General features: G+C 38.1%; 1 protein-coding gene across 1 annotated transcript; it reads right to left on the bottom strand.

The window, feature by feature from the left end:
• Window positions 1-23,009: 23,009 nt before the first annotated feature.
• LOC104090441 (syntaxin-121-like) lies at window positions 23,010-24,726 on the bottom strand. Its single transcript, XM_009595538.4, has 2 exons — window positions 23,965-24,726; window positions 23,010-23,657 (listed from the first exon to the last, which is right to left on the bottom strand). Exons 1-2 carry the CDS (start codon window positions 24,506-24,508, stop codon window positions 23,299-23,301), a joined length of 903 nt encoding a protein of 300 aa, XP_009593833.2. The 5' UTR covers window positions 24,509-24,726; the 3' UTR covers window positions 23,010-23,298.
• Between the last annotated feature and the right edge of the window lie 1,224 nt (window positions 24,727-25,950).

The following is a 25,950-nucleotide window of genomic DNA, read 5'->3' as shown; positions in this document are numbered from 1 at the left end:
AAGTATGAGGTACCCGCACGAAGGACCAGGCCTGGGAGAAGTCTGAGTACCCCATGAGCTGCTAGTGCTTCAGCCTTTGGCCTACCAGGGAGTTTCTTTTAACCTTTTATTAATATGGTGTGCATTAGGGATAATGCACAATTTTAAGTGTGGGGTAGGAGAAGACAGTCTGTGTAATTGCTTGTGCTATATTATGTATGTTAAAAAAAAAATAGGTAGAAATAATCTCCCTTGGTTTTTCTTATGGCCACAGTTCTTTTTCAAGGGATGACTCTTTGAATCGGGTAGTAATTTTTTTTGTAGGTAGAAGTTTCATAAAAGTTTTTGGACTTTTCCCGACGATGGACTTCGTTGACAGTTTTCTTGAGGGAGTAAAGTCTAAAGAAAAATGCATAACGATTTTCCTTTTTATTTCTTATGTAGAATTGATAATGGAATGTAAGAACTAAGTATCAATACTTTTTGACATGTTTTATGCCGGGACATAGAGTTGTAATATTTGAATTAATTATCTTCTTCGTGTTCTATGTGCCCACATGCTTTGAGAATATATGTGACTTTTCTTTGATGCTTAAGTTCATTTGTTGACTCCTGTGATTACTTTCCATGTGTTGAGTTAATATGATGACTATGCTTAGTTGTTTAACTTGAGTGTCGGGTCTGAACCGTCCAGAGTAAATCATGTGCATTGTGTGATGTGAGGCTTGATTATATTTTGTGCTATCTTGTGTTAGTCTAGAACTTACCGCGTGTATAAGTCGAAGCGAAATAAGTAAGCTTTGTGAGTCTAGGAGATGATGTAGGCGTTTCTTTGATTGTCCATTGAGCGTGTATGCCAACCTAAATAAAATTATTCTTTAGATAGCCCATTTGAGCCTATAAACCTTTTCTTTGACACCCGCATTACAAGATAATTCCCTTTTTGTTCTTAATTAGATCTTTTTGAACCTTTATCTCTGAAAGCACTTAAGTCGCTAGAAGAGTAAGGTGAGAGTTGGGTAGCTTTTGAGTGGAATCACAGAATGGCTAAAAGGTGCACGCATGTTTTGAAAGATCATTGGCCGAGCAACCCAAGTTTGGAGAGTGTTGAAAAAAAACGAAAAAAGATCAAAGAAAATACAAAAAGAAAAAAGAAAAAAATAGAAAATACACCTCCTATTCCTCTTATCCGAGCTAGTGAATGTATAGTTGTGCTTAAAGAAGAAGAAGGGCAAAATTTTATATAATTTCGTGGCATTGCTTGAATTGGTCATGAAGAGTATGTATTTAAAAGTTAAGTGTAGTGTATTAAAGTGCTTAGGAGGGTTAGTCACTATACCCAAATATATCCTACCAATCCCTTAGCCTATATTACAACCTGGAAAGACCTAATTGATCCTAGACTTTGTAAGCTTAAATTAGTAGAGACATACACTACGGGCAAGCCTATGGTACGACCTCAGGATGCACATGAATTTCTTTGTGAGAGTGAGTGAATTCTTTCGATGTGTAAGTTTTTAAATTATACTTGAATGCATATTTAAGTGTGTGGACTAATTTCTCTCTTTAATTGTGGTGAGAGCACATAATTTACAAAGGATTGGTAAAGTCCAAACATTTTGAGTTGACACAAGCAGTGAGTCGGAGTAAGGAATGTATTGGAATCATCTCTTGAGGTTAGGATGTTAGAAAAAGTCGCACAAATATTTTAAATAGTCTTGGCATGTGTCTATTTTTGAAGAAAGATGTCAATAGTTCTTATGTTGAATTCTAAGTGTTGGCATAAGCTATTGTCATTGGTATGATGCTTGAGTATATTTTGAAAATGTATTTCTTGCCATTGGGCTTAATTTTGAAAGTTACTCGAGGACGAGCAAGAGTTTAAGTATGGGGTGTTGATAAACTGCCAAAAATGCATATTTTTTAGTGTACTTTTATCTCATAACTTTTATGTTTACGGTAGGTTACAAGAGTTTTTGTAGTGAATTATACTCATTACGTGTATTCTTATGTGTAGGAGCAAGTTGGACGAAAAGTGAGCAAAAGAAGTTGATTCGGGACCAAAAGACAAAAAAAATACTTTGCTCGTTCACTCTCACGTGCCACGAGAGAGTGAACGAGCGAGCTGAGGAAAAGCTTGAGAAAAAAATAGCGGATTATGGTAAAAAGACATGGAAGTGAACGAGAGACCTATAAGGAAAAGAAAAAGAGAAGAACTTCGCTCGTTCACTCTCGCGTGCGCACGAGAGAGTGAACGAGCTATCCTAAAAAGGCTATTTCAAAGTGGGCTTGTATTATTTTGCCCCATGCTACCCCTATCCCATATAAATAGTTTTTAAACTCACTTTTGAGGAGGGGAAGGGTACGTTCTTAGAGAGGATTATCGACCAAAGGAGGCAAGAACATACTAGGAGCAAGGCGGAGAATTCTTCTACGAGTGTTTCACTTCTTTCTTCCTATTTTTATTATTGGTTATGAATTCTAGTATTGTGATTTTGCATATTATTATAAATAACTAATTCGTTATCTAGGGTTTTGATGGAACTTTTTGTAGGATGAATTCTTATTACGTTTTATATAATTGAGCCGTTGGATTTATCTACTTGTTCAACTACGTGTTTATTGTTGTTGATTGAATGGACATCAATTAACTGTGCCTATTTAGTGTGTATATTGCTCGAGAGAGAGAGTACGCATTTAGGTAGTTGTTGAACAACATTATGTGAGAGATCAATACGGAGGGTTTAAAGGTGAGATTAGAGATAACGAAACCTTGGTGCGATTGTAGTCAGCGGTGAATTAGTGTCAGCTAGCGTGGTTCGAGAGAATACGTCTAGTAAATTGTAGTAATTGCTCGAGAGAGAATTACGACAGTAGAGAATACTTAGGCAAAATTACAAAAGACGTAGCGGGAAGGATTCCGACAATTGGAAAAATCATAACTCTAGACCTCCTTAGGCTTGTCTCCAATTTCATCCTTGTTAGTTGATAATTTTACTGCTTTATAATATTTGTTAGTTAATTAGTAGAAATAAAAATTAAATCTTTATAACTATAAAATTATTTGGACTTGTGTTTCTTAGCAATATTGAACAACTGTAGCGAAGCCTTAGTTCTCAGTGGGATATGACTCCGGACTTGTAAACTGGATTATATTTGCAATGACCGCTTAGTCCTTTTTATAAGGCATAGTTGGACGTGATCAAGTAACTTCTTTAGGAGTTATAGACATCCACTAATATAATTATAATATTTCATAACAGTAACAACAATTTAGAAAAGAAAATTGAAATATGACGACCACGAGTTCTTCAATTGGAATTGCACCGATAACTAGATCTTAATATCATAACTCCAAGAATTAAATCGGCAGTTAATATATAGTTTTTGATATTTGATGAAATATTGCGGGCTCTACTATGTAGGGCTACTTATCGGGCGGATTGGGCGGTTAATTACTTTTAACGGTTTGGCTTAACGGTTATCAGTTTTTAAATATATTAATCTTCTAGCCACCCGATAAGATATCGGGCGGATTGGTATCGGTTTAGCTCTTATCGGGCGGTTATTGGGCGGTTTATCGGCCTAATTTAATCTATATTGCGTGCGTTAATTATTTGTTGAACTCCTAGCATACAAATTCAGAATAAGAAATTACACATTGAGTCGAGACATACATGTCTGTTAACGCCTACATAAGAATGATGTAGTGTGTGATGTGGTGTAGAGTGAAAAAAGCAGAACACATTGTAGTTTACATTACATCCCAAAGCAGACTATATGATATGATGTAATTAAGGAAAAAGTAGTTCTAATGGATATGCCACTGTAACTCTTGCTAGCTATAACATAGATCATACAAGGATATCAAATTTCATTGAGATAACTATGTGATTGCCTGTGTTTAGATGCAAAGAAATAATTTCAGTAGTTTAGCTTATTAAATATAATGGCATCTAAGCTTTTATTAATTTATTCATAGCACAAACGAAGCAAAATTACAATAAATGTGCGGTCCTTCCCTTTGTTTCTTGTTCATTTCTCTTAGAAAGGTAACAATATATTAATAATTAACACAAAGGCTGTGCTGGAGCCATATTTACAATTTTAAAAAGTAAAAATATGAGCTTGCTCTTCATACTAGGGCACTAAAATAGAGTGCTGGAAACCTGAAAGTCGACGAGATAGAGTATTGCGGGTGGCTGCTGGAGTGCTGGTTGAATTTCTACTGAAGCTGGTTGAATTATGGTTAAATAAAGAGAACCATAATTCTGCTGGTGGCTGCTTGCTGAAGTTTAGGCATTAGGGTTCTGATTATTTAGGAATTAGGTGTTAGAACTTAGAGATAGAGTAATGGAAGAAGTGGAAGGGTTTTTGATATTTAATATATATATATGGATAAAAATAAATTTTATATATATATAGAGTAATGGAAGAAGTGGAAGGGTTAATATATATTTATATATATATATATATATATATATATATATATATATATATATATATATATATATATATATATATATTCTTAACGGATTATCCGTTAAGAAAATTGAATAATCCGCCCCCAAACCGATAAGCCGTTAATAAAAAAATTTAATCTGTTCCCCGTCCGTTAAACCGTTAACCCGATACCAATAAGCCATTAAGCTTCGGTTTCGGTTCGCTTTTCGGTTTCGGTTCGGTTTTGAACACCCCTACTACTATGTATAGAGTTTGTGGCCGGTTGGAAGAAGAAAAGTTTGAACATATTCTTTTTTATCTTTAGCGGCGGAGGCGGATTTAGAATTTAAAGGTAGCCGGTATCACATTTCCTTTAATTAATACACACCTTGCACTGACTATAGAAGTTTGAGTGTCAGCATATATCAATTTGGATTCAATTCAATTCGATATGTTTTGAGTTAATTCGGATTGGTTTGTTAGATTTAACGATATTTTCAGTAGGAAAATCAAAACACTCTTATTAAGAACAAATCAAGTAAAGCTAACAGTGTTTTATAAATAAAGGAATCACACCTTTTTTATTAAAAAAAATTGCACAAGCAAAACAGTATTTTTCAATAGGGGAATCACCCTAATTCTATATATCATAAGCAAAAAACATCTTGGTTAGAGAAATTACGCCTTGAAACTTGAAAGCAAAACATTTTCAATAGGCCAATTGCACATCGTATATAAAATATAGTACAATGTAACAGAATTTTAAAAATAATAATCTTCTAAGTTTTTTTATTAACATAAGTGTCAGAAATTTGAATTAAGAGCCATGATTTTTATTTGTGGTATTTAGTTATTTGAAGTTTTTTTATTTATGTTCTCCTTCCAACAAACAAACAAATGGAAAAAAAAGATTGGAAAAAGAAAAACGAAAAAGGGAAAAGATGAAAAACAAAGTAGAAAAGGCAAAGACGAAAGGGAAAAAATTAAAGAAAAGGGAAGCTCAGCAAACGAAAATTGACTCGAATCTAGGCCTAAATATAAGAATAACTTCAGAAAGCTAATTCTCAACCAGGACACCTACCTCTGGTTTAAGATTGAGGGTGGCAGTGTTTGTATTTGACCATATTCTAAAGAGTTTTAACATAAATTTTTAAAAATTGGTCAAGCCTGTGGGTGGCATGGCACCCCCACATTTGAAGGTGGATCCGCCACTGATTAGCAGTCTAGAAAATAAAGGAAACATTACGCGATACAATAAACATATATAATGTATTTACCATTCGTAGTTATACTTTCAAAAAATTACCATTCAAAGTTATATTTGAATTTTATAGCTTATTTGTTTACCCGTAATACGGTACAGTTGAATTTATAACGTAGTTTATAGACAAGCGAATCAATTTGCTTCCAAAATGATAAATAAATTAAATAAAATGCAAGACTTAGCGTTGAAATCGAGATAAGACAGCAAACAGCTTGGTTCCGGGAGCAAGGCTTCCGAAGCCAGCAATAAGAATATCAATAGACTAAAAATAAAGTATTTTTGAGCTTAGAATAATGTGTAGCATAAGTTTGTTAGAATTTTTGTGTCTTACAATGGCTGTTGAAGTCACTATTTATAGCTACACCTAGGGAACAAGGTCATAGTATCAAGCCCCTCTTAAATGACAATTATGGGGGCCATTGATAAATGTGTAACGGCAGGCTATGGATGCCAAAATTCTCTGTAACGGATTGTGTATTTAATACTGAGGAATATTCTTCATTGAATGTCATTGGGTGGCAAATATTCGTTTGTCCTCGTTAGCAATATTCCTTTCGGGGTCTACCCGGTGCCAACCGAAGCTGTTGTCTCCGGTCTTGGTTTTCACTTGCCTCATTTTTTGTCTGTCTCCGATTTCACATGTCATTCTTTTATTCAAGTATTTAATATGAATCGATTTTACCCTATACAGATAGTCCCCCTGCATTCCGGTGGCACATCTTTGTGTCATCGGAAAGTTGGTGAAGATTCCTTTCTTGGCGAAATTATTTTTGATCCGTTCTGAAAAGTTTCTGATGCTTGATTAAACGCACGACTCTCCGTATTTAATATCCCGAATACGCGTCACTCCACGATTTAGAAATATTTTCGCCGGTTCTCGAGGTAATTATCGCCACGATTTTAGCCGCCTATTTCTTTGCTTATACGTCTCATTCTTCTTCTTTTACACTTCACAGTTCTTCAACCTCTCTTAACTTCTTTGCATTCAACTCTTTCTTACTTTCACTCTTCTTTAATCTTATTCTTCAAACAATTCTTATTACATTCTGGTAACAATGGCTTTCTCCTCCAAGAACTCAAGTTCTCTTAAAAATAAAGAGAACACCGATGATGCTGCCCCTCCTACGGTGAGCACCATCATTCCCAGAAGACTCAACACAGCCAAGGACTTCGAAGAAAAGTTTCCTTCTGCAAGATCTAGTATATAGGCTGTTGGCATGTACCCTTCTTCCATCCCTCCTTCGAGCATTCCTGCTGTGAAGGAGGATTGTGATTGCCATGATCTGAACATCATCGCTCCCGAACTGGTGGAGCGAGTAACCTTCCCTAAGAAGGGCTTTATGTACGTTTATACGTATCCATTTACTTTGGGTACGTTTTCTTTAAGCAGGGGAATTGAACCCGTGCTTTTGGAGTTGTGCCACAAATACCAGATTTGTTTGGCACAGGTGGGCCCTTCGTTGTGGCGAACGGTAGCTTGTCTACAGCGGTTGTGCCAGGAGACGAAGGAAGAGCTCACCTTGGCTCGCATGATGAACCTCTACTGTCCTAAGATTTTCCATGGGGGTGTAATAAACTTTAGAAAATATGGCCACCATGCTTTGCTCACCAGCATGGATGACAACACCGACCGTGGGTAGATGGAGCGGTTCGTTGTTGGTGCCACCAGAGATATCATCCCGGCCACAACTCTATCTTTCCCTAAGTCATGGCATACACGTAAGTTTAAAACCTATCTTTTCTCTAAAAAAGGTTGTTTCATATTGTTACTGATCCTTCTTTTTTCACTATTTCAGTAACTCGGTGGATACCACCAAGGGTTGAAGGCTTGGGCTAGCGGGTTCAGATGATTCTGGACATTACCACACCTGAGACCTGCCGGTGGAAAGAACTGGCCCCCAAATATGGGTGGAAGGCCAAAAATTATGGTAAGTTGACTCACGAAACTAATCTTGTATTTATCCCATTTTTGTGTATAAGAAAATTAGTTAACTTCTTTTTCCATTGAATTCAGGTCTTCAGCAGGTCTCCGTTACCATCCACGAGGAGGATGTTTTGGCTGATCTCACAGAGGCTACGAGGTTGCTGAAGGAGGCCTTCACCCGAACTTGCGCCACTGGATCCACTTCCGGTGCAAGTGTTTCCTCTCAGAGTCCCCGACCAGAGAGAAAGAAACCAAAAAGGCAGCGCTCTTCCTTGGCCGAGGGCAAAAATAAAAAGGTGAAGAAATTTGTACCCGAGCCAGTCGTTGTCACTGTGGTGATTGACGATAATGGGGAAGCTAGTGATGAAGGGGCTTCCCTATAAAGGAGACAACGACCTTTATCAGCTCAACAGAATGCTCAATCTGAAGAGCTTATAATCCCAATTGGGGACGACGCCCAAGCGCTCTAGGGAGAGTGTGACTTAGTAGAGAATGACAATTCTCCATTTCTAGTCCTAGATGCTGCTCCTGGGTACTATAAGGCTGAGTACCGGGTCTCTTCCATCTTTGTTTGATGAGAAACCTACAACAAGCACTGCCTTTGCCGCAGCTGCTTCTCAATCCACAACACCATCAGCTTTATCTCTTTCTATGTCGATCATACCTTCGTCACCAGCAACCGCTACATCACCCCAACTTCCGTGGACACCCGAGAGGAGGATGTCACCCCTCCCCAGTCCCCAGACCATAGGAATTTGGGGCACAACTATTCGCTCCCCTATGCAGATCCTAGAGGAGGAGGAGCGTCTCCCTCTCGGTCTTTACCAAGTGCCATCTGCTGTCCGGGTCGGTGGAAATCTCCAATTACCTAAAGCCGATGGCTTCAGATAAAGACAAGAAGAAATACACTCTCTTTCGGGGGAGTGTATGATAAATAATGCCATGCACAACGCAGTAGCGGTATAGTACTCGTTTGCTGTCTGTTTTCTCTTGATTTGTTATGACAGGATTTCTAACATGGATTTTTGCTTCACATGCCAACTTCCTTCCTTCTGAGGGCCTTCGGAAGTTAATCCTTGATAAAGAAAAGCTTACGTCCGAGCAGGATCAAATGCTGGATGAGAGGGACCCAGTTTTTGTTCTCCTCCCGGCACTGGAAGCACAAGCTGATGAAGCCGGCGAGTTGGAGACTCGGTTGCAGTAGAGCGAGTAGGAAGTGATGACCCTTAGCCAAGAAGCCTCCCATTTAAGTGTAAAATTTCAATAAGCCAAGGCTAAATGTTTTAAGGTCCAAAATGTTGTACTTGTTGCTGCCGAGTGCGAGGCTGCCTCTATTGAGAGATTGAATAACTTGGAGGCAGCCTTGAACTCCAAAGCTGAAGAGGCTGCTGCGGAGGAGGATAAGCGTTCCCAGATGGAGGAGAAGTATAAGAGGGTCATGGAACACAATAAGGTTCATATCTCCACTATCCGTGACCTTGATCTCAGCCTTAGGACCACAAGATCCGAGCAGGATAGCCTTTTGACTGAGGTTGATCAGCTTAAATCAGATCTTCAGCGTCGAGCGGATTCCCTTACTGTTGAGAAAACACATTCTATGTATAGCATGAGGAGAAAAACCTTGAAAGAATCCAAAGCAGACGTCATTGATTTTGATGCCGAGATCACCAAGGCCCGAGAGCTGGAGTTAACCACCCGAATGTGCCTCCCGGCTCGACCCGATGCAACTGAATCTTCTGGTTGCGGTTTCGAGTTCTCCGGAACTGAGGAGGAACTTGAAGAGGATAATGGTGAAGTCCAAGATCCCGAGCCGTCGGCAGATCCGCCTACTTCTCCTCGGGGCGCAAATGCTTCTCTTCGCCCAAGTTCTGGGGATGCAGTAGTTTAGTTTTTTTCTTTCTTATCCCTTTGTTGTTTTCTTTTCATACTTTTGTACTTGTGCTACTTGGCACGTTTGCTATATTAAAGTTCTTGAAAGTTTAAGCATTGCACAAAATTTGTCGAAGTATGCAAGGCTTCGGGTGCATTTTTCCCCGATAGCATTTGGGTTTCGAGCATAAACTCTTCTGGAACCAACCCTTTAATGCGAGGGTTTGATAAGAGAAGGCCATCTTATGTTTATGGTGCTCTTGAAGAGGACGTCTCCTGTTCATTCCGACACTAGCATTTAAAGTACTTGATTAACTTTCAAATGATAAAATTAATTCATCGTTTGGACAAGAAACAAGATAAAATAAAAGGACAATATTTTATTCCTTCTATCTTCAAAAGTACATAAGCATTCATTTTGTTGAAAGTGAAATTGCCATTACTTGTGGCTAATTTGTACAACTTGCTTCTACGGGGCTGGCTGCGCAATCCCCAGTCTCGATGATACATTTTTGTTCCCAGATTTCGTAGTCCCGATTCCGATTTCTGTGGCAATCAGGTTGTCGTATTCTCATATCATCCCCCCTCCCCCCTGTTCGAAAATTACTTACCCGTAAAACGGTACAGCTGAATGTATAACATGGTTTATAGACAAGCGAATCAATTTGATCTTAAAATGATAAATAAATTAAATAAAATGCAAGACTTAGCACTGAAATCGAGATAAGACAGCAAACAGCTTGGTTCCGGGAGCAAGGCTTCCGAAGACAACAATAAGAATATTAATAGACTGAAAATAAAATATTATTGAGCTTAGAATAATGTGTAGCATAAGTTTGTTAGAATTTTTGTGTCTTACAATGGCTGTTGAAGTTATTATTTATAGCTACAGCTAAGGAACAAGGTTCAAGGATCAAGCCCCTCTTAAATGATAATTATGGGGGCTATTAATGAATGTGTAACGACAGGTTATGAATGCCAAAATTCTCTGTAACGGATTGTGTATTTAATACTGAGGAATATTCTTCATTGAATGTCATCGGGTGGCTAATATTCGTTTGTCCTCGTTAGCAATATTCCTTTCAGGGTCTGCCCGGTGCCAACCGAAACTGTTGTCCCCGGTCTTGGTTCCCACTTGCCTCGTTTTTTGTCTGTCTCCGGTTTCACGTGTCACTCTATTATTCGAGTATTTAATATGAACCGATTTTACCCTATACATTATCCACGTATAGTACTGAAATAAGAGATCAATTGTTTTGAACTGAAACAAGAAAGCAACAAATTCTCGTAGCTTAATTGGTTAGAGCATCCGCTTAATAAGCAGATATCTTGAGTTCAGCTCTCAACAAGAGCATACAAACAAGTAACAATTGAACATAATGCTTTATGAAAATTTCTCGAAAATAAACCATATCTTATGGTCTGGTATAATCTAGTCATCTCATTAATAATTGAGAAATTTTCAGAAACCACTATTGTTTAGTGCCTATTAACTTCCTATAGCTACCATATACATAATTACTTCCTATAGCTACTATTCAGTTATTACGTTAGTGTATTCGTTGTATTGACGCTGCTGTATTCATGAATACAACAGCAAAAGTGCCTAAAAATCAAGGTAGTCCAGCTGTACGCGCATGTATTCACATGTATTCGCGCTGTGTATTCATGAATACAGTAGCAAAAAGCGCCTAAAATTAGGGCAGTCCAGTTGTACGCGCATGTATTCACATATATTTTACGCTATTGTATTCATGAATACAGCAGTAAAAAGCACCTAAAATCAGGGCAGTCCAGATGTACGCGCATGTATTCACATGTATTCATGCCATGTATTCATGAATACAGCAGTAAAAAGCGCCTAAAATCAGGTAGTCCAGCTGTATTCACATGTATTCGCGTTGCTGTATCCATGAATACAACAGTAAAAAGCGCTTAAAATCAGGGTAGTCCAGTTGTAGGCGCTTGTATTCACATGTATTCGCGCCAAGTATTCATGAATACAGTAACGACAATCACCTTAAAAATAGGTATCTCCAGCTGTCTAAAAGAGAGAAAAAACATAAATAGCATATTTCATGCCTTATTCCATGCCTCAATGGTAGTATATACCATAAATACTTATTTTGCTATAAAATAAAAAAAATAGCTATAAAAAATAATTTTTTAAAATAATTTTAGTTTATAATAAATAGGGTATTGTCACGATCCAAAATTCTCACCTTCGGACCGTGATGGCGCCTAACATTTCACTTACTAGGAAAGCCAACGTTAGAATAATATTATCTATTTTTAAAACAATTTTTATATTATTAATAATCAAGGAAACAAAGGCGGAAGCAAAGTTTGAAACATAGTGAAATAATCCATAAAAACAACGGTGTCTAAATACAATCCCAGAATTGGTGTCACAAGTGCACGAGCTTCTAGAAAAAATACAAATAAAGGTCTCAATAAAATAAAGCTGTCTAGAAATAAATACACAGCTAAAGTAAAATAGACGGGGACTTCAAAACTGCGGACGCCATGCAGTTATACCTCAAGTCTCCTCTGGTAGCTGAAATTCGAGCAAGTCTATGGTACGCCGTTGGGACCAACTTCAAAATCTGCACAAGAAGTGCAGAGTGTAGTATCAGTACAACAGACCCCATGTACTGGTAAGTGCTGAGCCTAACCTCGACGAAGTAGTGACGAGGCTAAGGCGGTTCACTTACATTAATCTGTACGCAATACTAATGACAACAACAAATAATAGAAATAAAATATGTAACTCATTTATAATAATTGAAGCCAACTCAGCAATCATAATCCATTATCATTTCAACTAATTCTGTTGCAGCGTGCAACCCGCTCTTACAATATATTCACATTCATTTCTGTTGTAGCATGCAACCCGCTCTCATAATATATTCCTTTTAATCAAGTCTGTCATATATTTATTTCAATCAAGTCTGTTGCGGCGTGCAATCCGATCCCCCATATATATATATATATATATATATATATATATATATATATATATATATATATATATATATATATATATATATATATATATACACTTTTATTTTCGTTGCGGCGTGCAACCCGTTCCCCCAATATAATTTTAAAAAACTCATAAATGTAATAAAATTTACTCCAATAAACATCACGTCCAATGAGAAATTATTAAGCATCAAGGCACACAATAATTATAATTTATTTATGAACCAAACAATGACAAATAACAATTTATTATGAAAATCATAGAAAAAATAGACAGTTTAATATTTAATATGCTAAATATCAAGTAGTAATTAATGCACATAATTCAAATAAGTATGTAGCAATTATTACAGGAATTTAAGAATTAATATTTGGCAAAGAATAGGAGAGAAATAATTATTATAATAATTAATTTATGATTTTAAATAATTTATGATTTTTCAAGTAAGCAGGCAAACAATTAATTTGACGACGTATAGACACTCGTCACATCGCCTATACGTCGTTCACATGCAATTCACATAACAAATCATTTAAGGGTTCTGTTCCCTCAAGTCAAGGTTAACCACGACACTTACCTCGCTTTGCAAATTCCAACCAATTACTCAACCACAGCTTTTCCTTTTAAATTTATCTCCAAAAACTTCAGATCTATTCATAAACAATTCGATATTTTCAATACTAATCATAGGAATTAATTTCATATGAATTTACAAATTTTTCGGATAAAAATTCGAAATTCATTAAAATATTTGACAGTGGGACCCACGTCTCAAATCCTGGAAAAACTCACAAAATCCGAACACCTGTTTTGTTACGAGTTCAACCATATAAAAATTATCCAATTGCGATATCAAATGGATCTTCAAATCTAAATTTCTCGTTTTTGAATAATTTTAGAAAAATCTGATTTTTCTTCCATAAATTCACGGATTCATGATATAAATGAGTATGGAATCATGAAATATAATCAATATAGGATAAGCAACATTTACTACAATGTTTTCCGTGAAAATCGCCTATATATTCGCCTTAACCGAGCTCAAAACGACCAAAATGTGAAAATAATTTCGGACTCTTCGATATATACACTGCCCAGGCATTTCCGCACCTGCGGTGCCTGGGCTCGCACATGCGAGCTCGCATCTGCGAAATGGGGCTGCCAGGCGAGGCCTCGCACCTGCGGAGGAAAAATGTGCACCTGTGCTGCCTTCGCTTCTGCGATTATTTGGTCCACTTCTGCGGACGCGCGGGTGCATGTAGGTTTCCGCACTTGCACACTTTTGCCCAGCCGTGCCCGGGCGCATCTGCGATTGAAGGCTCGCTTCTGCGAGCTCGCACCTGCGAGAAAAATCCGCATGTGCGATTACAACAGAAGGAAAAATACAGATTTTGCTTAAGTCCAATTCTTGATCCGATTTCAATCCGTATCACTCTCGGGGTACTCGGGACTCCGTATGAATATACCAACAAGTCCAATAACCTAATACGGACTTATTCGGGGTCTCGTATCACGTCAAACAATGCTGGAATTACAATTCATACCCCGATTCTAACTTTGAGTTTTAAACTTTTTAATTTGTAAATCTCGTGTCAAAACATATTAAATGAATCCGAAATGACTTAAAATTTGGCACACAAGTCATAAATGACATAACGGAGCTGTTCAAATTTCCAAAATTGGATTCTGTCTCCGATATCAAAAACTCAACCCCGTGGTCAAACTTAAAAATCTTTAGCCTTTAAATTGCTAGTTCCGTTAAATGGTCATAACTTGAGCTAGGAACCTCCAAATTAAATTCCGGGCATACGTCCAAGTCCCAAATCACGATACGGTGCTACTGGAACTGTCAAAATACTTATCTGGGTCCGTTTGCTAAAAATGTTGATCAAAGTCAACTCAGTTGAGTTTTAAAGCTCTATTTCACATTTTAATTCATTTTTCACATGAAAACTTTCCGAAAAATTTTACGGACTGCGCCCACAAGTCGAGGAATGATAAATGGTGCTTTTTGAGGTCTTAGAATATAGAATTACTTATTAAATTTAAAGATGACATTTTGGGTCATCACATTCTCTACCTCTAAAACAAACGTTCGTCCTCGAACGGAGTTAGAAAAAAGTACCTGAGCTGGAGAAAAGGTGTGGATCTTTACTCTGCATGTCCAACTCGGACTCCCAGGTAGATGCCTCTACCGGCTGACTTCTCCATTGCACCCGAACTGAAGGATAACTCTTAGACCTCAAATGTCGGACCTGCTGGGCTAGAATAGCCACGGGCTCCTCCTCGTAAGTCAAATCTTTGTCCAATTGGACTGAGCTGAAATCTAAACACATGGGACGGATCACCATGATATTTCTGGAGCATAGACACATGGAACACCGGATGAACTGCTGATAAACTAGGTGGTAATGCAAGCTTGTAGGCTACTTCACCCACCCTTTCAAGAATTTCAAAGGGTCTGATATACCTAGGGCTCAACTTGCCCTTCTTTCCGAACCTCATTACACCTTTCATAGGTGAAACCCGGAGCAATATTCTTTCTCCAACCATGAATGCAATATCACGAACCTTACGGTCGGCATAACTCTTTTGCCTAGACTGAGCTGTGCGAAGTCGATCCTCAATAATCTTAACCTTATCCAAGACATCATGTACCAAATCGGTACCCAACAACCGAGCCTCTCCCGGTTCAAACCAACCAACTGGCGATCGGCATCGCCTTCCGTATAATGACTCATATGGAGCCATCTGAATGCTCAATTGGTAGCTATTATTATAATCAAACTCCGCAAGTGGCAAGAAATGATCCCAAGAACCTCCAAAGTCTATAACACAAGCGCGAAGCATATCTTCCAATATTTGAATAGTGCGCTCTGACTGTCCGTCTGTTTGTGGATGAAATGTTGTACTCAACTCCACCCGCGTGCCTAGCTCATGATGTACAGCCCTCCAGAATTGTGAGGTAAACTACGTACCTCGATCTGAAATAATAGACATGGGCACACCGTGAAGGCGGACAATCTCACGAATGTAAATTTCAGGTAACCTCTCTGAAGAATAGGTAACTGCCACTGGAATGAAATGTGCTGACTTGGTCAACCTATCCACAATGACCCAAACTGCGTCAAATTTTCTCTGAGTCCGTGGGATTCCAACAACAAAATCCATAGTGATACGCTCCCACTTCCACTCAGGAATTTCTAACTTCTGAAGCAAACCACTAGGTCTCTGATGCTCGTACTTAACTTGCTGATAATTCAGACACCGAGCTACATATGCAACTATATCCTTTTTCATTCTCCTCCACCAATAATGTTGCCGCAAATCTTGATACATTTTGGCAGTATCTGGATGAATAGAATACCTGGAACTGTGTGCTTCTTCAAGAACTAATTCACGAAGCCCATCCATATTAGGCACACAAATACGACCCTGCATTCGCAGAACCCCATCTTCCCCCACAGCAACATGCTTGGCATCACCGTGCCGCACCGTGTCCTTAAGGACAAGTAAATGAGGATCATCATACTGCCTATCTCTAATGTGCTCATATAAAGACCGAGCGACTGTGCAAGCTAGAACACGACTGGGTTCTCAAACATCTAACCTCACGAATTGATTAGCCAAAGTCTGAACATCTGCAGCTAATGGCCTCTCATAGACCGGAATATACGCAAGAATGCCCACACTCACAGCCTTTCTACTCAAAGCATCGGCCACCATATTAGCCTTTCCGGGGTGATACAAAATGGTGATATCATAGTCTTTCAACAACTCCAACCATCTTTTCTGCCTCAAATTAAGATCTTTTTGTTTGAACAGATACGGAAGGCTGCGATGATCAGTAAATACCTCACACGAGACACCGTAGAGATAATGCCTCCAAATCTTCAGCGCATGAACAATGGCTGCCAATTCTAAGTCATGAACAGGATAATTCTTCTCGTGAACTTTCAACTGCCGCGACGCATATGCAATTACCTTGCCATCTTGCATTAATATTGTACCAAGCCCAATGTGAGATGCATCATAATATACCGCATACGATCCTAAACCTGTGGGTAATACCAGCGCTGGCGCCGTAGTCAAAGCGGTCTTGAGCTTCTGAAAGCTCAACTCACACTCGTCTGACCATCTGAATGGGATACCTTTCTGGGTCAATCTGGTCAATGGGCTTGCTATAGATGAAAACCCTTCCACGAACAGACGATAATAACCTGCTAAACCCAGGAAACTCTGGATCTCTGTAACTGAAGTAGGTTTAGGCCAATTCTGAACAGCCTCAATCTTCTTAGGATCCACATTTATACCTTCTGCCGATACAACAATCCCCAAAAAGGCAACTGAGTCTAACCAAAACTCACATTTTAAAAACTTGGCATATAACCGATTATTCTTTAAGGTGTGAAGCACACTTAGAAGATTCTTCCCATGTTCCTCTCGACTGCTGGAGTAAATCAAGATATCATCAATGAATACAACCACAAAGGAATCAAAATAAGGCTTGAACACCCGATTCATCAAATCCATAAATGTTGCTAGGGAATTTGTCAACCCAAATGACATCACTAGGAATTCGTAATGCCCATACCGAGTTCGAAAAGCTATTTTAGGGACATCAGATGCCCTAATCTTTAACTGATGGTAACCAGACCTCAAATCGATCTTCGAAAATACCTTGGCACCTTGAAGCTGATCAAATAAGTCATCAATTCTTGGCAGCGGATATTTGTTTTTGATAGTGGCCTTGTCCAACTGCCGATAGTCTATACACATCCGCATAGAGCCACTTTTCTTCTTTACAAATAACACTGGTACACCCCAGGGCGAGACACTGGGTCTAATGAATCCCTGATCAAGCAATTCTTGTAACTGCTCTTTCAATTCTTTCAACTCCGACGGGGCCATACGGTATGGTGGAATAGAAATGGGCTGAGTGCCCGGAGCCAAATCAATACAGAAGTCAATATCTCTGTCGGGTGGCATCCCCGGCAAATCTGCAGGAAATACTTCTGGAAATTCACGAACAACTGGTACTGAGTCCATAGAAGGGACATCCGCACTGGGATCACGAATATAAGCCAAATAGGCTAAACACCCTTTCTCTACCATACGCTGAGCTTTCATATAAGAAATAACCCTGCTGGCAGAATGACCAGGAGTTCCTTTCCACTCTAACCGAGGTAACCTCGGCATAGCTAGGGTCACTATCTTGGCATGACAATCCAATATAGCATGATAAGGAGACAGCCAATCCATACCAAAGATGACATCAAAATCTACCATATCAAGAAGTAGAAGATCCACACTAGTCTCAAGATTACCAATAGTAACCACACACGAATGATAGACATGATCTACTACAACAGAGTCTCCCACCGGTGTAGATACACACATAGAAGCACTCAGAGAATCACAAGGCACATCCAAATATGAAGCAAAATAGGAGGACACATAGGAATAAGTAGATCCTGGATCAAATAGAACTGAAGCATCTCTATGGCAAACTGGAATAATACCTGTGATCACAACATCAGATGACTCGGTCTCAGGCCTAATTGGAAAAGCATAAAATTGGGGCTGGGCCCCACCACTCTGAACTGCATCCCTGGGACGGCCTCTAACTGGCTGGCCTCCACCTCTAACGGTCTGACCTCCACCTCTAATGGCCTGACCTCCACCTCTAGCTGCCTGACCCCTACCTCTAGCTGGCTGAGCAGGCAGTGAAGCAACCGGTGCCGGTATGATGGCACGAGAATCTTGCCGAGATCTGTTACTCGCCAATCTAGGGCAATACCTCCTGATGTGACCAATGTTTCCACACTCATAACACCCATACTGATGTCGTGGCTACTGAAGCTGACCCAAATGGGCCAGATAACCGCTGTAGTAACTATGGAGTAGTGATGCACTGATAGTAGCTGAATGTGCACTAAATACTGGCTGCCCAGAGAAAGGCATAATAGGTTCATAACTCCTTGAAGCACGGGGAGATACATGAAGTGCTGAATGAAATGGTCTGGGAGGATGACCCCTTCCAAAATTACCTCTGCCTCCAGATGAGGCACCACTGAAACCACCGAACTGACGAGGCCTCTTATCAGACCTCTACCCTCTCTCCTGTGCAAGAACCATCTCGATCTTCCTTGCGACATTAGCAGCCGCCTGAAAAAGAAATTTCACTTTCGGTCTCCTTGGCCATCTGAAGTCTGATAGGTTAAGTGAGTCCCACAATAAACCTCCTCACTCTCTCTCCCTCCGTAGGTAGTAAAAGGAGAGCATGACGGGCCAAATCCACAAAACGAGACTCATACTGAGTAACAGTCATACTGCCCTGCAGTAGACGCTCAAATTGCATGCGGAATTCCTCTCTCAGTGTGATAGGGAGGAACTTTTCCAGAAATAGCTGAGAGAACTGCTCCCATGTAAGTGCAGGCGATCCGAATGGTCGGGTCAATGTATAATCTCTCAACCACCTCTTGGAAGAACCCGTCATCCGAAATACAGCAAAGTCGACCCCATTGGTCTCAACTATACCCATGTTCCGCAGCACCTCATGGCAGCGTTCAAGATAATCCTGTGGGTCCTCAGAAGGTGTACCACTAAAGTGAACTGGAAAGATCTTAGGAAACTTATCCAGTCTCAATAAGGCCTCAAAAGATATGGCGGGCCTATCACAGATTTGTGCTGCAATAACTGGATGAATTATCCCAACTGGCGGGGTTGCTGGAGCCTGATTCTAGGGAGCCATCTGCTCCGGAGCGGGAGTAGTGGGAGTTTGTGCTCCTCCCCCAGCCTGTGAGATGGTTGGTGCCACTAGAAATGTACCATTCTGGGCCACGCCCTCCATAAGACTTACTAAACGGACTAGAGCATCCTGAAGTACTGGAGTGGCTATGAATCCTTCCGGGACCTGAACTGGTCCAACTGGTACATTCTGAACTGGAACCTCCTCCTGAAGGTCCACCTGAGGTTCTATAACAGGTGCAGCTGCTCGAGTTCTGGACTGAGCTCTACCTCGGCCTCGACCTCTACCCCTGGCCATAGTTGCCACCGGGGGTTCTGGTCCCTGACCATCAGTAGAGGTATTACGTGTTCTCACCATCTGTGAGAGAATAAAAGTAGAATGGTCCAATTATCGATGATAGAATAAAATCGCACGACAGAATAAGAAAGAAATGATATTGTTCCTAAACTTCATAGCCTCTGAGAGATAAGTACAGACGTCTCTGTACCGATCCTTCAGACTCTACTAAGCTTGCTCGTGACTCGTGAGACCTATGCAACCTAGTGCTCTGATACCAACTGTCACGACTCGAAATTCCTACCTTCGGACCGTGATGGCGCCTAACATTTCACTTGCTAGGAAAGCCAACGTTAGAATAATATTATCTATTTTTAAAATAATTTTTATATTATTAATAATCAAGAAAACAAAGGCGAAAGCAAAGTTTGAAACATAGTGAAATAATCCATAAAAATAACGGTGTCTAAATACCATCCCAGAATTGGTGTCACAAGTGCATGAGCTTCTAGAATAAATACAAATAAAGGTTTGAATAAAATAAAGCTGTCTAGAAATAAACACACGGCTAAAGTGAAATAGACGGGGACTTCAGAACTGCGGACGCCATTCAGATACCTCAAGTCTGCTATGGTAGCTGAAATCCGAGCAAGTCTATGGTACGCCGCTGCGACCAACTCCAAAATCTGCACAAGAAGTGCACAGTGTAGTATCAGTACAACCGACCATATACTGGTAAGTGCTGAGTCTAACCTCGACGAAATAGTGACGAGCCTAAAGCGGTTCACTTACATTAACCTGTACGCAATATTAATGACAACAAATAATAGAATAAAACAGGGAACTCATTTATAATAATTGAAGCCAACTCAGCAGTCATAATCCATTATCATTTCAACTAATTCTGTTGCAGCGTGAAACCCGCTCTCACAATATATTCACATTCATTTCTGTTGCAGCGTGCAACCCGCTCTCACAATATATTCCTTTTAATCAAGTCTGTCATATATTTATTTCAATCAAGTATATATATATATAGACTTTTAAATAAGTCTGTTGCGGCGTGCAATCCGATCCTCCAATATTGACTTTTAAATAAGTCTATTGCGGCGTGTAATCCGATCCCCCAATATTGACTTTTAAATAAGTCTATTGCGGTGTGCAATCCGATCCCCCAATATATATATATTTATACTTTTATTTCCGTTGCGGCGTGCAACCCGTTCCCCCAATATAATTTTAAACAACTCATAAATGTAATAAAATTTACTCCAATAAACACCACGTCCAATGAGAAATTATTAAGCATCAAGGCACACAATAATTATAATTTATTTATGAACCAAACAATGACAAATAATAATTTATTATGAAAATCATAGAGAAAATAGATAGTTTAATATTTAATATGCTAAATGTCAAGTAGCAATCAATGCACATAATTCAAATAAGCATGTAGCAATTATTACAGAAATTTTAAGAATTAATATTTGGCAAAGAATAGGAGAGAAATAATTATTAAAATAATTAATTTATGATTTTAAATAATTTATGATTTTTCAAGTAAGCAGACAAACAATTAATTTGACAACGTATAAACACTCGTCACACCTCGCCTATACGTCGTTCACATGCAATTCACATAACAAATCATTTAAGGGTTCTGTTCCCTCAAGTCAAGGTTAACCACGACACTTACCTTGCTTTGCAAATTCCAACCAATTACTCAACCACAACTTTTCCTTTTAAATTTGTCTCTGAAAGTTTCAAATCTATTCACAAACAATTCGATATATTCAATACTAATCATAGGAATTAATTCCATATGAATTTACAAATTTTCCGGATAAAAAATTGAAATTCATTAAAATATTCGACAGTGGGACCCACGTCTCAAATCTCAGAAATACTCATGAAATCCGAACACCCGTTCCGCTACAAGTTCAACCATATAAAAATTATCCAATTCCGATATCAAATGGACCTTCAAATCTAAATTTCTCATTTTTGGAAGATTTTAGAAAAATCTGATTTTTCTTCCATAAATTCACGGATTCATGATATAAACAAGTATGGAATCATGAAATATAATCAATATAGGTTAATGAATACTTACCCCAATATTTTCCGTGAAAATCGCCCAAATATTTGCCTTAACCGAGCTCAAAACGACCAAAATATAAAAATAATTTTGGACTCTTCAATATATACACTGCCCAGGCATTTCCGCACCTGCGAGAAAAATCTCGCATCTGCGAAATGGGGCTGCCAGGCGAGGCCTCGCACCTGCGGAGGATAAATGCGTACTTGCGCTGCCTTCGCTTCTGCGATCATTTGGTCCGCTTCTGCGGACGCGCAAGTGCGTGCAGGTTTCCTCACCTGCGGACTTTTGCCCGGCCACGCCCGGGCGCATCTGCGATCGAAGGCTCGCTTCTGCGAGCTTGCACCAGCGAGAAAAATCCGCAGGTGCGATTACAGCAGAAGAAAAAATACATATTTTGCTTAAGTCCAATTCTTGTTCCGATTTCAATCCGTATCACTGTCGGGGTACTCGGAACCCGATATGAATATACCAACAAGTCCAATAACCTAATACGGACTTACTCAGGGTCTCGTATCACGTCAAACAACGCTGGAATTACAATTCACACCCCGATTCTAACTTTGAGTTTTAAACTTTTTAATTTACAAATCTCGTGCCAAAACATATTAAATGAATCCGGAATGACTTCAAATTTGGTACACAAGTCATAAATAACATAAAAGAGTTGTTCAAATTTTCAGAATCGGATTCCGGCTCCGATATCAAAAAGTCAACCCCATGATCAAACTTGGAAATCTTTAGCCTTTAAATTGCTAGTTCCGTTAAATGGTCATAACTTGAGTTAGGAACCTCCAAATTAAATTCCGGGCATACGCCCAAGTCTCAAATCACGATACGGTGCTACCGGAACTGTCAAAATACTGATCTGGGTCCGTTTGCTAAAAATATTGACCAAAGTCAACTCAATTGAGTTTTAAAGCTCTATTTCACATTTTAATCCATTTTTCACATGAAAATTTTCCGGAAACTTTTACGGACTGCGCACGCAAGTCGAGGAATGATAAATGGTATTTTTTGAGGTATTAGAACAAAGAACTACTTATTAAATTTAAAGATGATATTTTGGGTCATCACATGTGTATACTTTTGTTATAGGATGTAAAATTTCCTTAATAATTTGGTGATATGATCTATTTGTGATAATTAAAGAACTGGGCTTTACTCGGATATAATTCAGCAAAATAAGTGTTTGTCTCGGCCTCTCAGGTATCAAATGCATTTGAAATAAGTAAAATGTATATAAATATCAATTTAGCAAAATCTAAGATAAGTTACCCGAGAAGCGTGACTTAAATCCAAGTGAGGCAAAATGTCGCGAAACATCAACTCAGAAAAACCCAAGATAAACAAGAAAAGAATAACTTAAATCTAATGAGAATATAATCAAACAAATAAATTAACTTGCCAACAATATAGAAAAAGAATCATACTCTAAATACAGCAATAATTACAAAAAGAGAACTCCAAGTATTTCTCTAAATAGCACATGGACCCCCATCAGTTTACTCTTCCCCACATCAAAAACAAAAAACATATATATATATATATATATATATATATATATATATATATTCCAAAAAATAACACAAAATAATAAGCATGGCTAAAATAATAAAATATAAAATTTAGAATATTCAAAACATTGAAGGGGTCCACCAGATGAAAGCAAAGACCTTTGACCATAGACAAATTCTCATCTCTCTCATTTCTTCCATGGCTGAATAGAAAGAACCACCACCAAAATGATGATAAGCAGAAGAATAATAGCAAAACAAGTCCATTTTCTTGTGTTCTTCTGGTGCTTCCTTGCCACTTGCAGTTGCTGAGCACCCCCTCTCACGAAGGAATTAGCCCTATTCACTTGGCTCTCAATATCATCAAGTTGAGCTCCTTGACTTTCAACCAAAACAGCCATGTCCAAGAATACTTGGTGCAGCTCTTTCAAGTTCCTCTCCAATTCCTTCACAGCTTCATGCCTTTCTTGAATTTCCATAACTGTATCCATCACTTGTCCTCTCCCTTGCTCTTGTATTGCCTTTTGCAAGAATGTCTCACTTTGACCTGTGGAGTCCAAATCAAACTCATTTGTTTAGTAACTTGTTCAATCCTTTCAAGTTTATCGGGTTGAGTTGTAACTAGTTTATTGATTTGATCTAACAGGTTGAATCCATAATCTATCAATTCATCTAAGTTTAAGGGATTCGAGTTAATGTAAAATGACCCATCAAGCTATTGGGTCAAGATGGATAAAAAATAGTATTCCTTCCGTCCCATTTTATTTTATACAATTTGGATTTCGAGAGTCAAATTTCGAATTCGGAGATATGATGTCTAAATTTTTGAAATAACTCAAACCTAAACATATTACCTGTAGATATGAGTGTATCAAGAACTGCTTCATCAGGATTTTCTCCGGTGACAGTATAATATCGTCGTTGAACTGTTTCCCTATATTCAGACGCCATCTTTTGCCTTAGCTCGTTGAATTGGTTCATTGACTCTTGAAGTTTCTTCCTCAATCCGTTCACAACTGAAGTTCTCGTCCTGTCAGATGAACTTCCGGGCCCACATCCAGGGAGGCTACGATTCGCTGCATTCGATCTGTCTAAGGCTTCGAGACGAACTTTGATGAATTTAGCTTTCTTCAATGCCATGGAAACGTCGTTATCCATGTTGGATCTTAGATCTTTAACAGTTTTAGCGTTGTGAAGAGTCTTGCTTTTTTCGTGGGAAGTTTGGAGTTGGGAATAGAGTTTCTCGAGGCCTTTGAGTTCGTCTTTAATGGCTTCAACATCTTCGAAGAATTTGTCGAGATTGACTCCGCCAGTAATGTCTCCCATTTCTATGGTGTGAGAGTCGGATTGATCGTCAGCTCTGAAACGAGAGAAAGATCCTGAAAATAGATCATTCATTTTGAGATGGGATTTGGGTTTTCGGAAGTTGGTAAAATGGAATAATAATATGGAGGAGGTTTTGTAAGGGTGGAAGAGAAAGGGGAAGGAAGGAAGACGACGACGCGGGTTGAGAAATTGAAGTCGTGGGTGGAATGGCAATTGGCAGGCTGGAAGAATCGTCAAATAGGTCGTCTGATTCAACTACTATCTCAAGACTTGGCAAAAATAAGGAAGAGAAAAGTCAAATGATCTTAACATTTTATAAATACCAGCCTTACGGTAGTATACCCCCATATTAATGAGTATAAAGATTTTTAAAAATTATATAAATATTATAGTTGAGTTATAAAATAAGAACGGAAGAAATAAGTGTAAGTTTTTAAAGGCGAACAATGTTGATCCTATTTAGTTAAATGAACAAAAATTTCTTGTGTCTCTCTAGTACAAGTATTTGCTTTGTCATGAAACCAAAAATTCATATTTACTGATTATTTTTGTTGCTTAATTGCTATAAAAAGTTATTGAACTTTGTAGTTGTCTCTGAAGGCAATTAGGAGAATATTGAACCCATACATTTCTAATAATTTTTCGATAAAAAGGTTATTTGTTTTGGCTTACTATATTTTCAAAAGAAATTATAGTTACGTTACCAAATTCGTCTAATGAATAATTTATATAACATAAAATCTTAGATTTTAAAATCCTACTTCCTTCGTCCCAATTTACGTATCATGCTTCCTTTTCTACTTTATCTCAATAAAAAAATGTCATACTTCCTTATTTAGAAATAATTTAATATTAAATTTTCTAATTTACTCTTAAGAAGATGATTTATAGGTGCATAAACACATGTGGCTTGTTTTAGGCTATAAATATTAAAAGTCTTTCGTCTTTCTTAAACTCCATGCTCAGTTAAACACTGTCAATAAGTTGGGTCCGAAAGAGTAAATATGAGTGTTTCCTACATAGTTAAAATAAAGAAAGATTTTAATACGCAAATTTTTAGTTGATTTCAAAATCCTAAAATTTTAGAAAAATAATTAAACGATAATTTTGTCCAAGGTAAAATATATGTTTAAAGGATAAAAAAATCGATCAACATTTCCTGTTCAAGTTTCATTAAAAATAAATTTCACAAATTTTAATCAATCTTTTACTCTTTAAAAATAAATTTTACATTAGATAAAATTATATCAGTATCCTAAAGAGTAACATGTAAGGTATTATAATTATATTAATTAATTTTATTAAATATTAGGACTTCCCACATTGTTCAAATAAAAAGAGTTTTAAAGAAATATGCGGGAAGATTTAATTAAAACTAACTTAAATTTATTATAAATTATAGAACAATTTATTGTTATTATTTTCAATATATAAATTTGAGTATCTTATATATGTTTCACTTATCGAATATTGTAACTGGGCTTTTTATTTAATATAGGTATATATTACAACAT

Source organism: Nicotiana tomentosiformis, chromosome 1 (assembly GCF_000390325.3).
Source record: "Nicotiana tomentosiformis chromosome 1, ASM39032v3, whole genome shotgun sequence".
Classification (NCBI taxonomy): domain Eukaryota; kingdom Viridiplantae; phylum Streptophyta; class Magnoliopsida; order Solanales; family Solanaceae; genus Nicotiana; species Nicotiana tomentosiformis.
The sequence above is the reverse complement of the archived record's forward strand: the minus strand, read 5'-3'. Positions and strand labels throughout refer to the sequence as shown.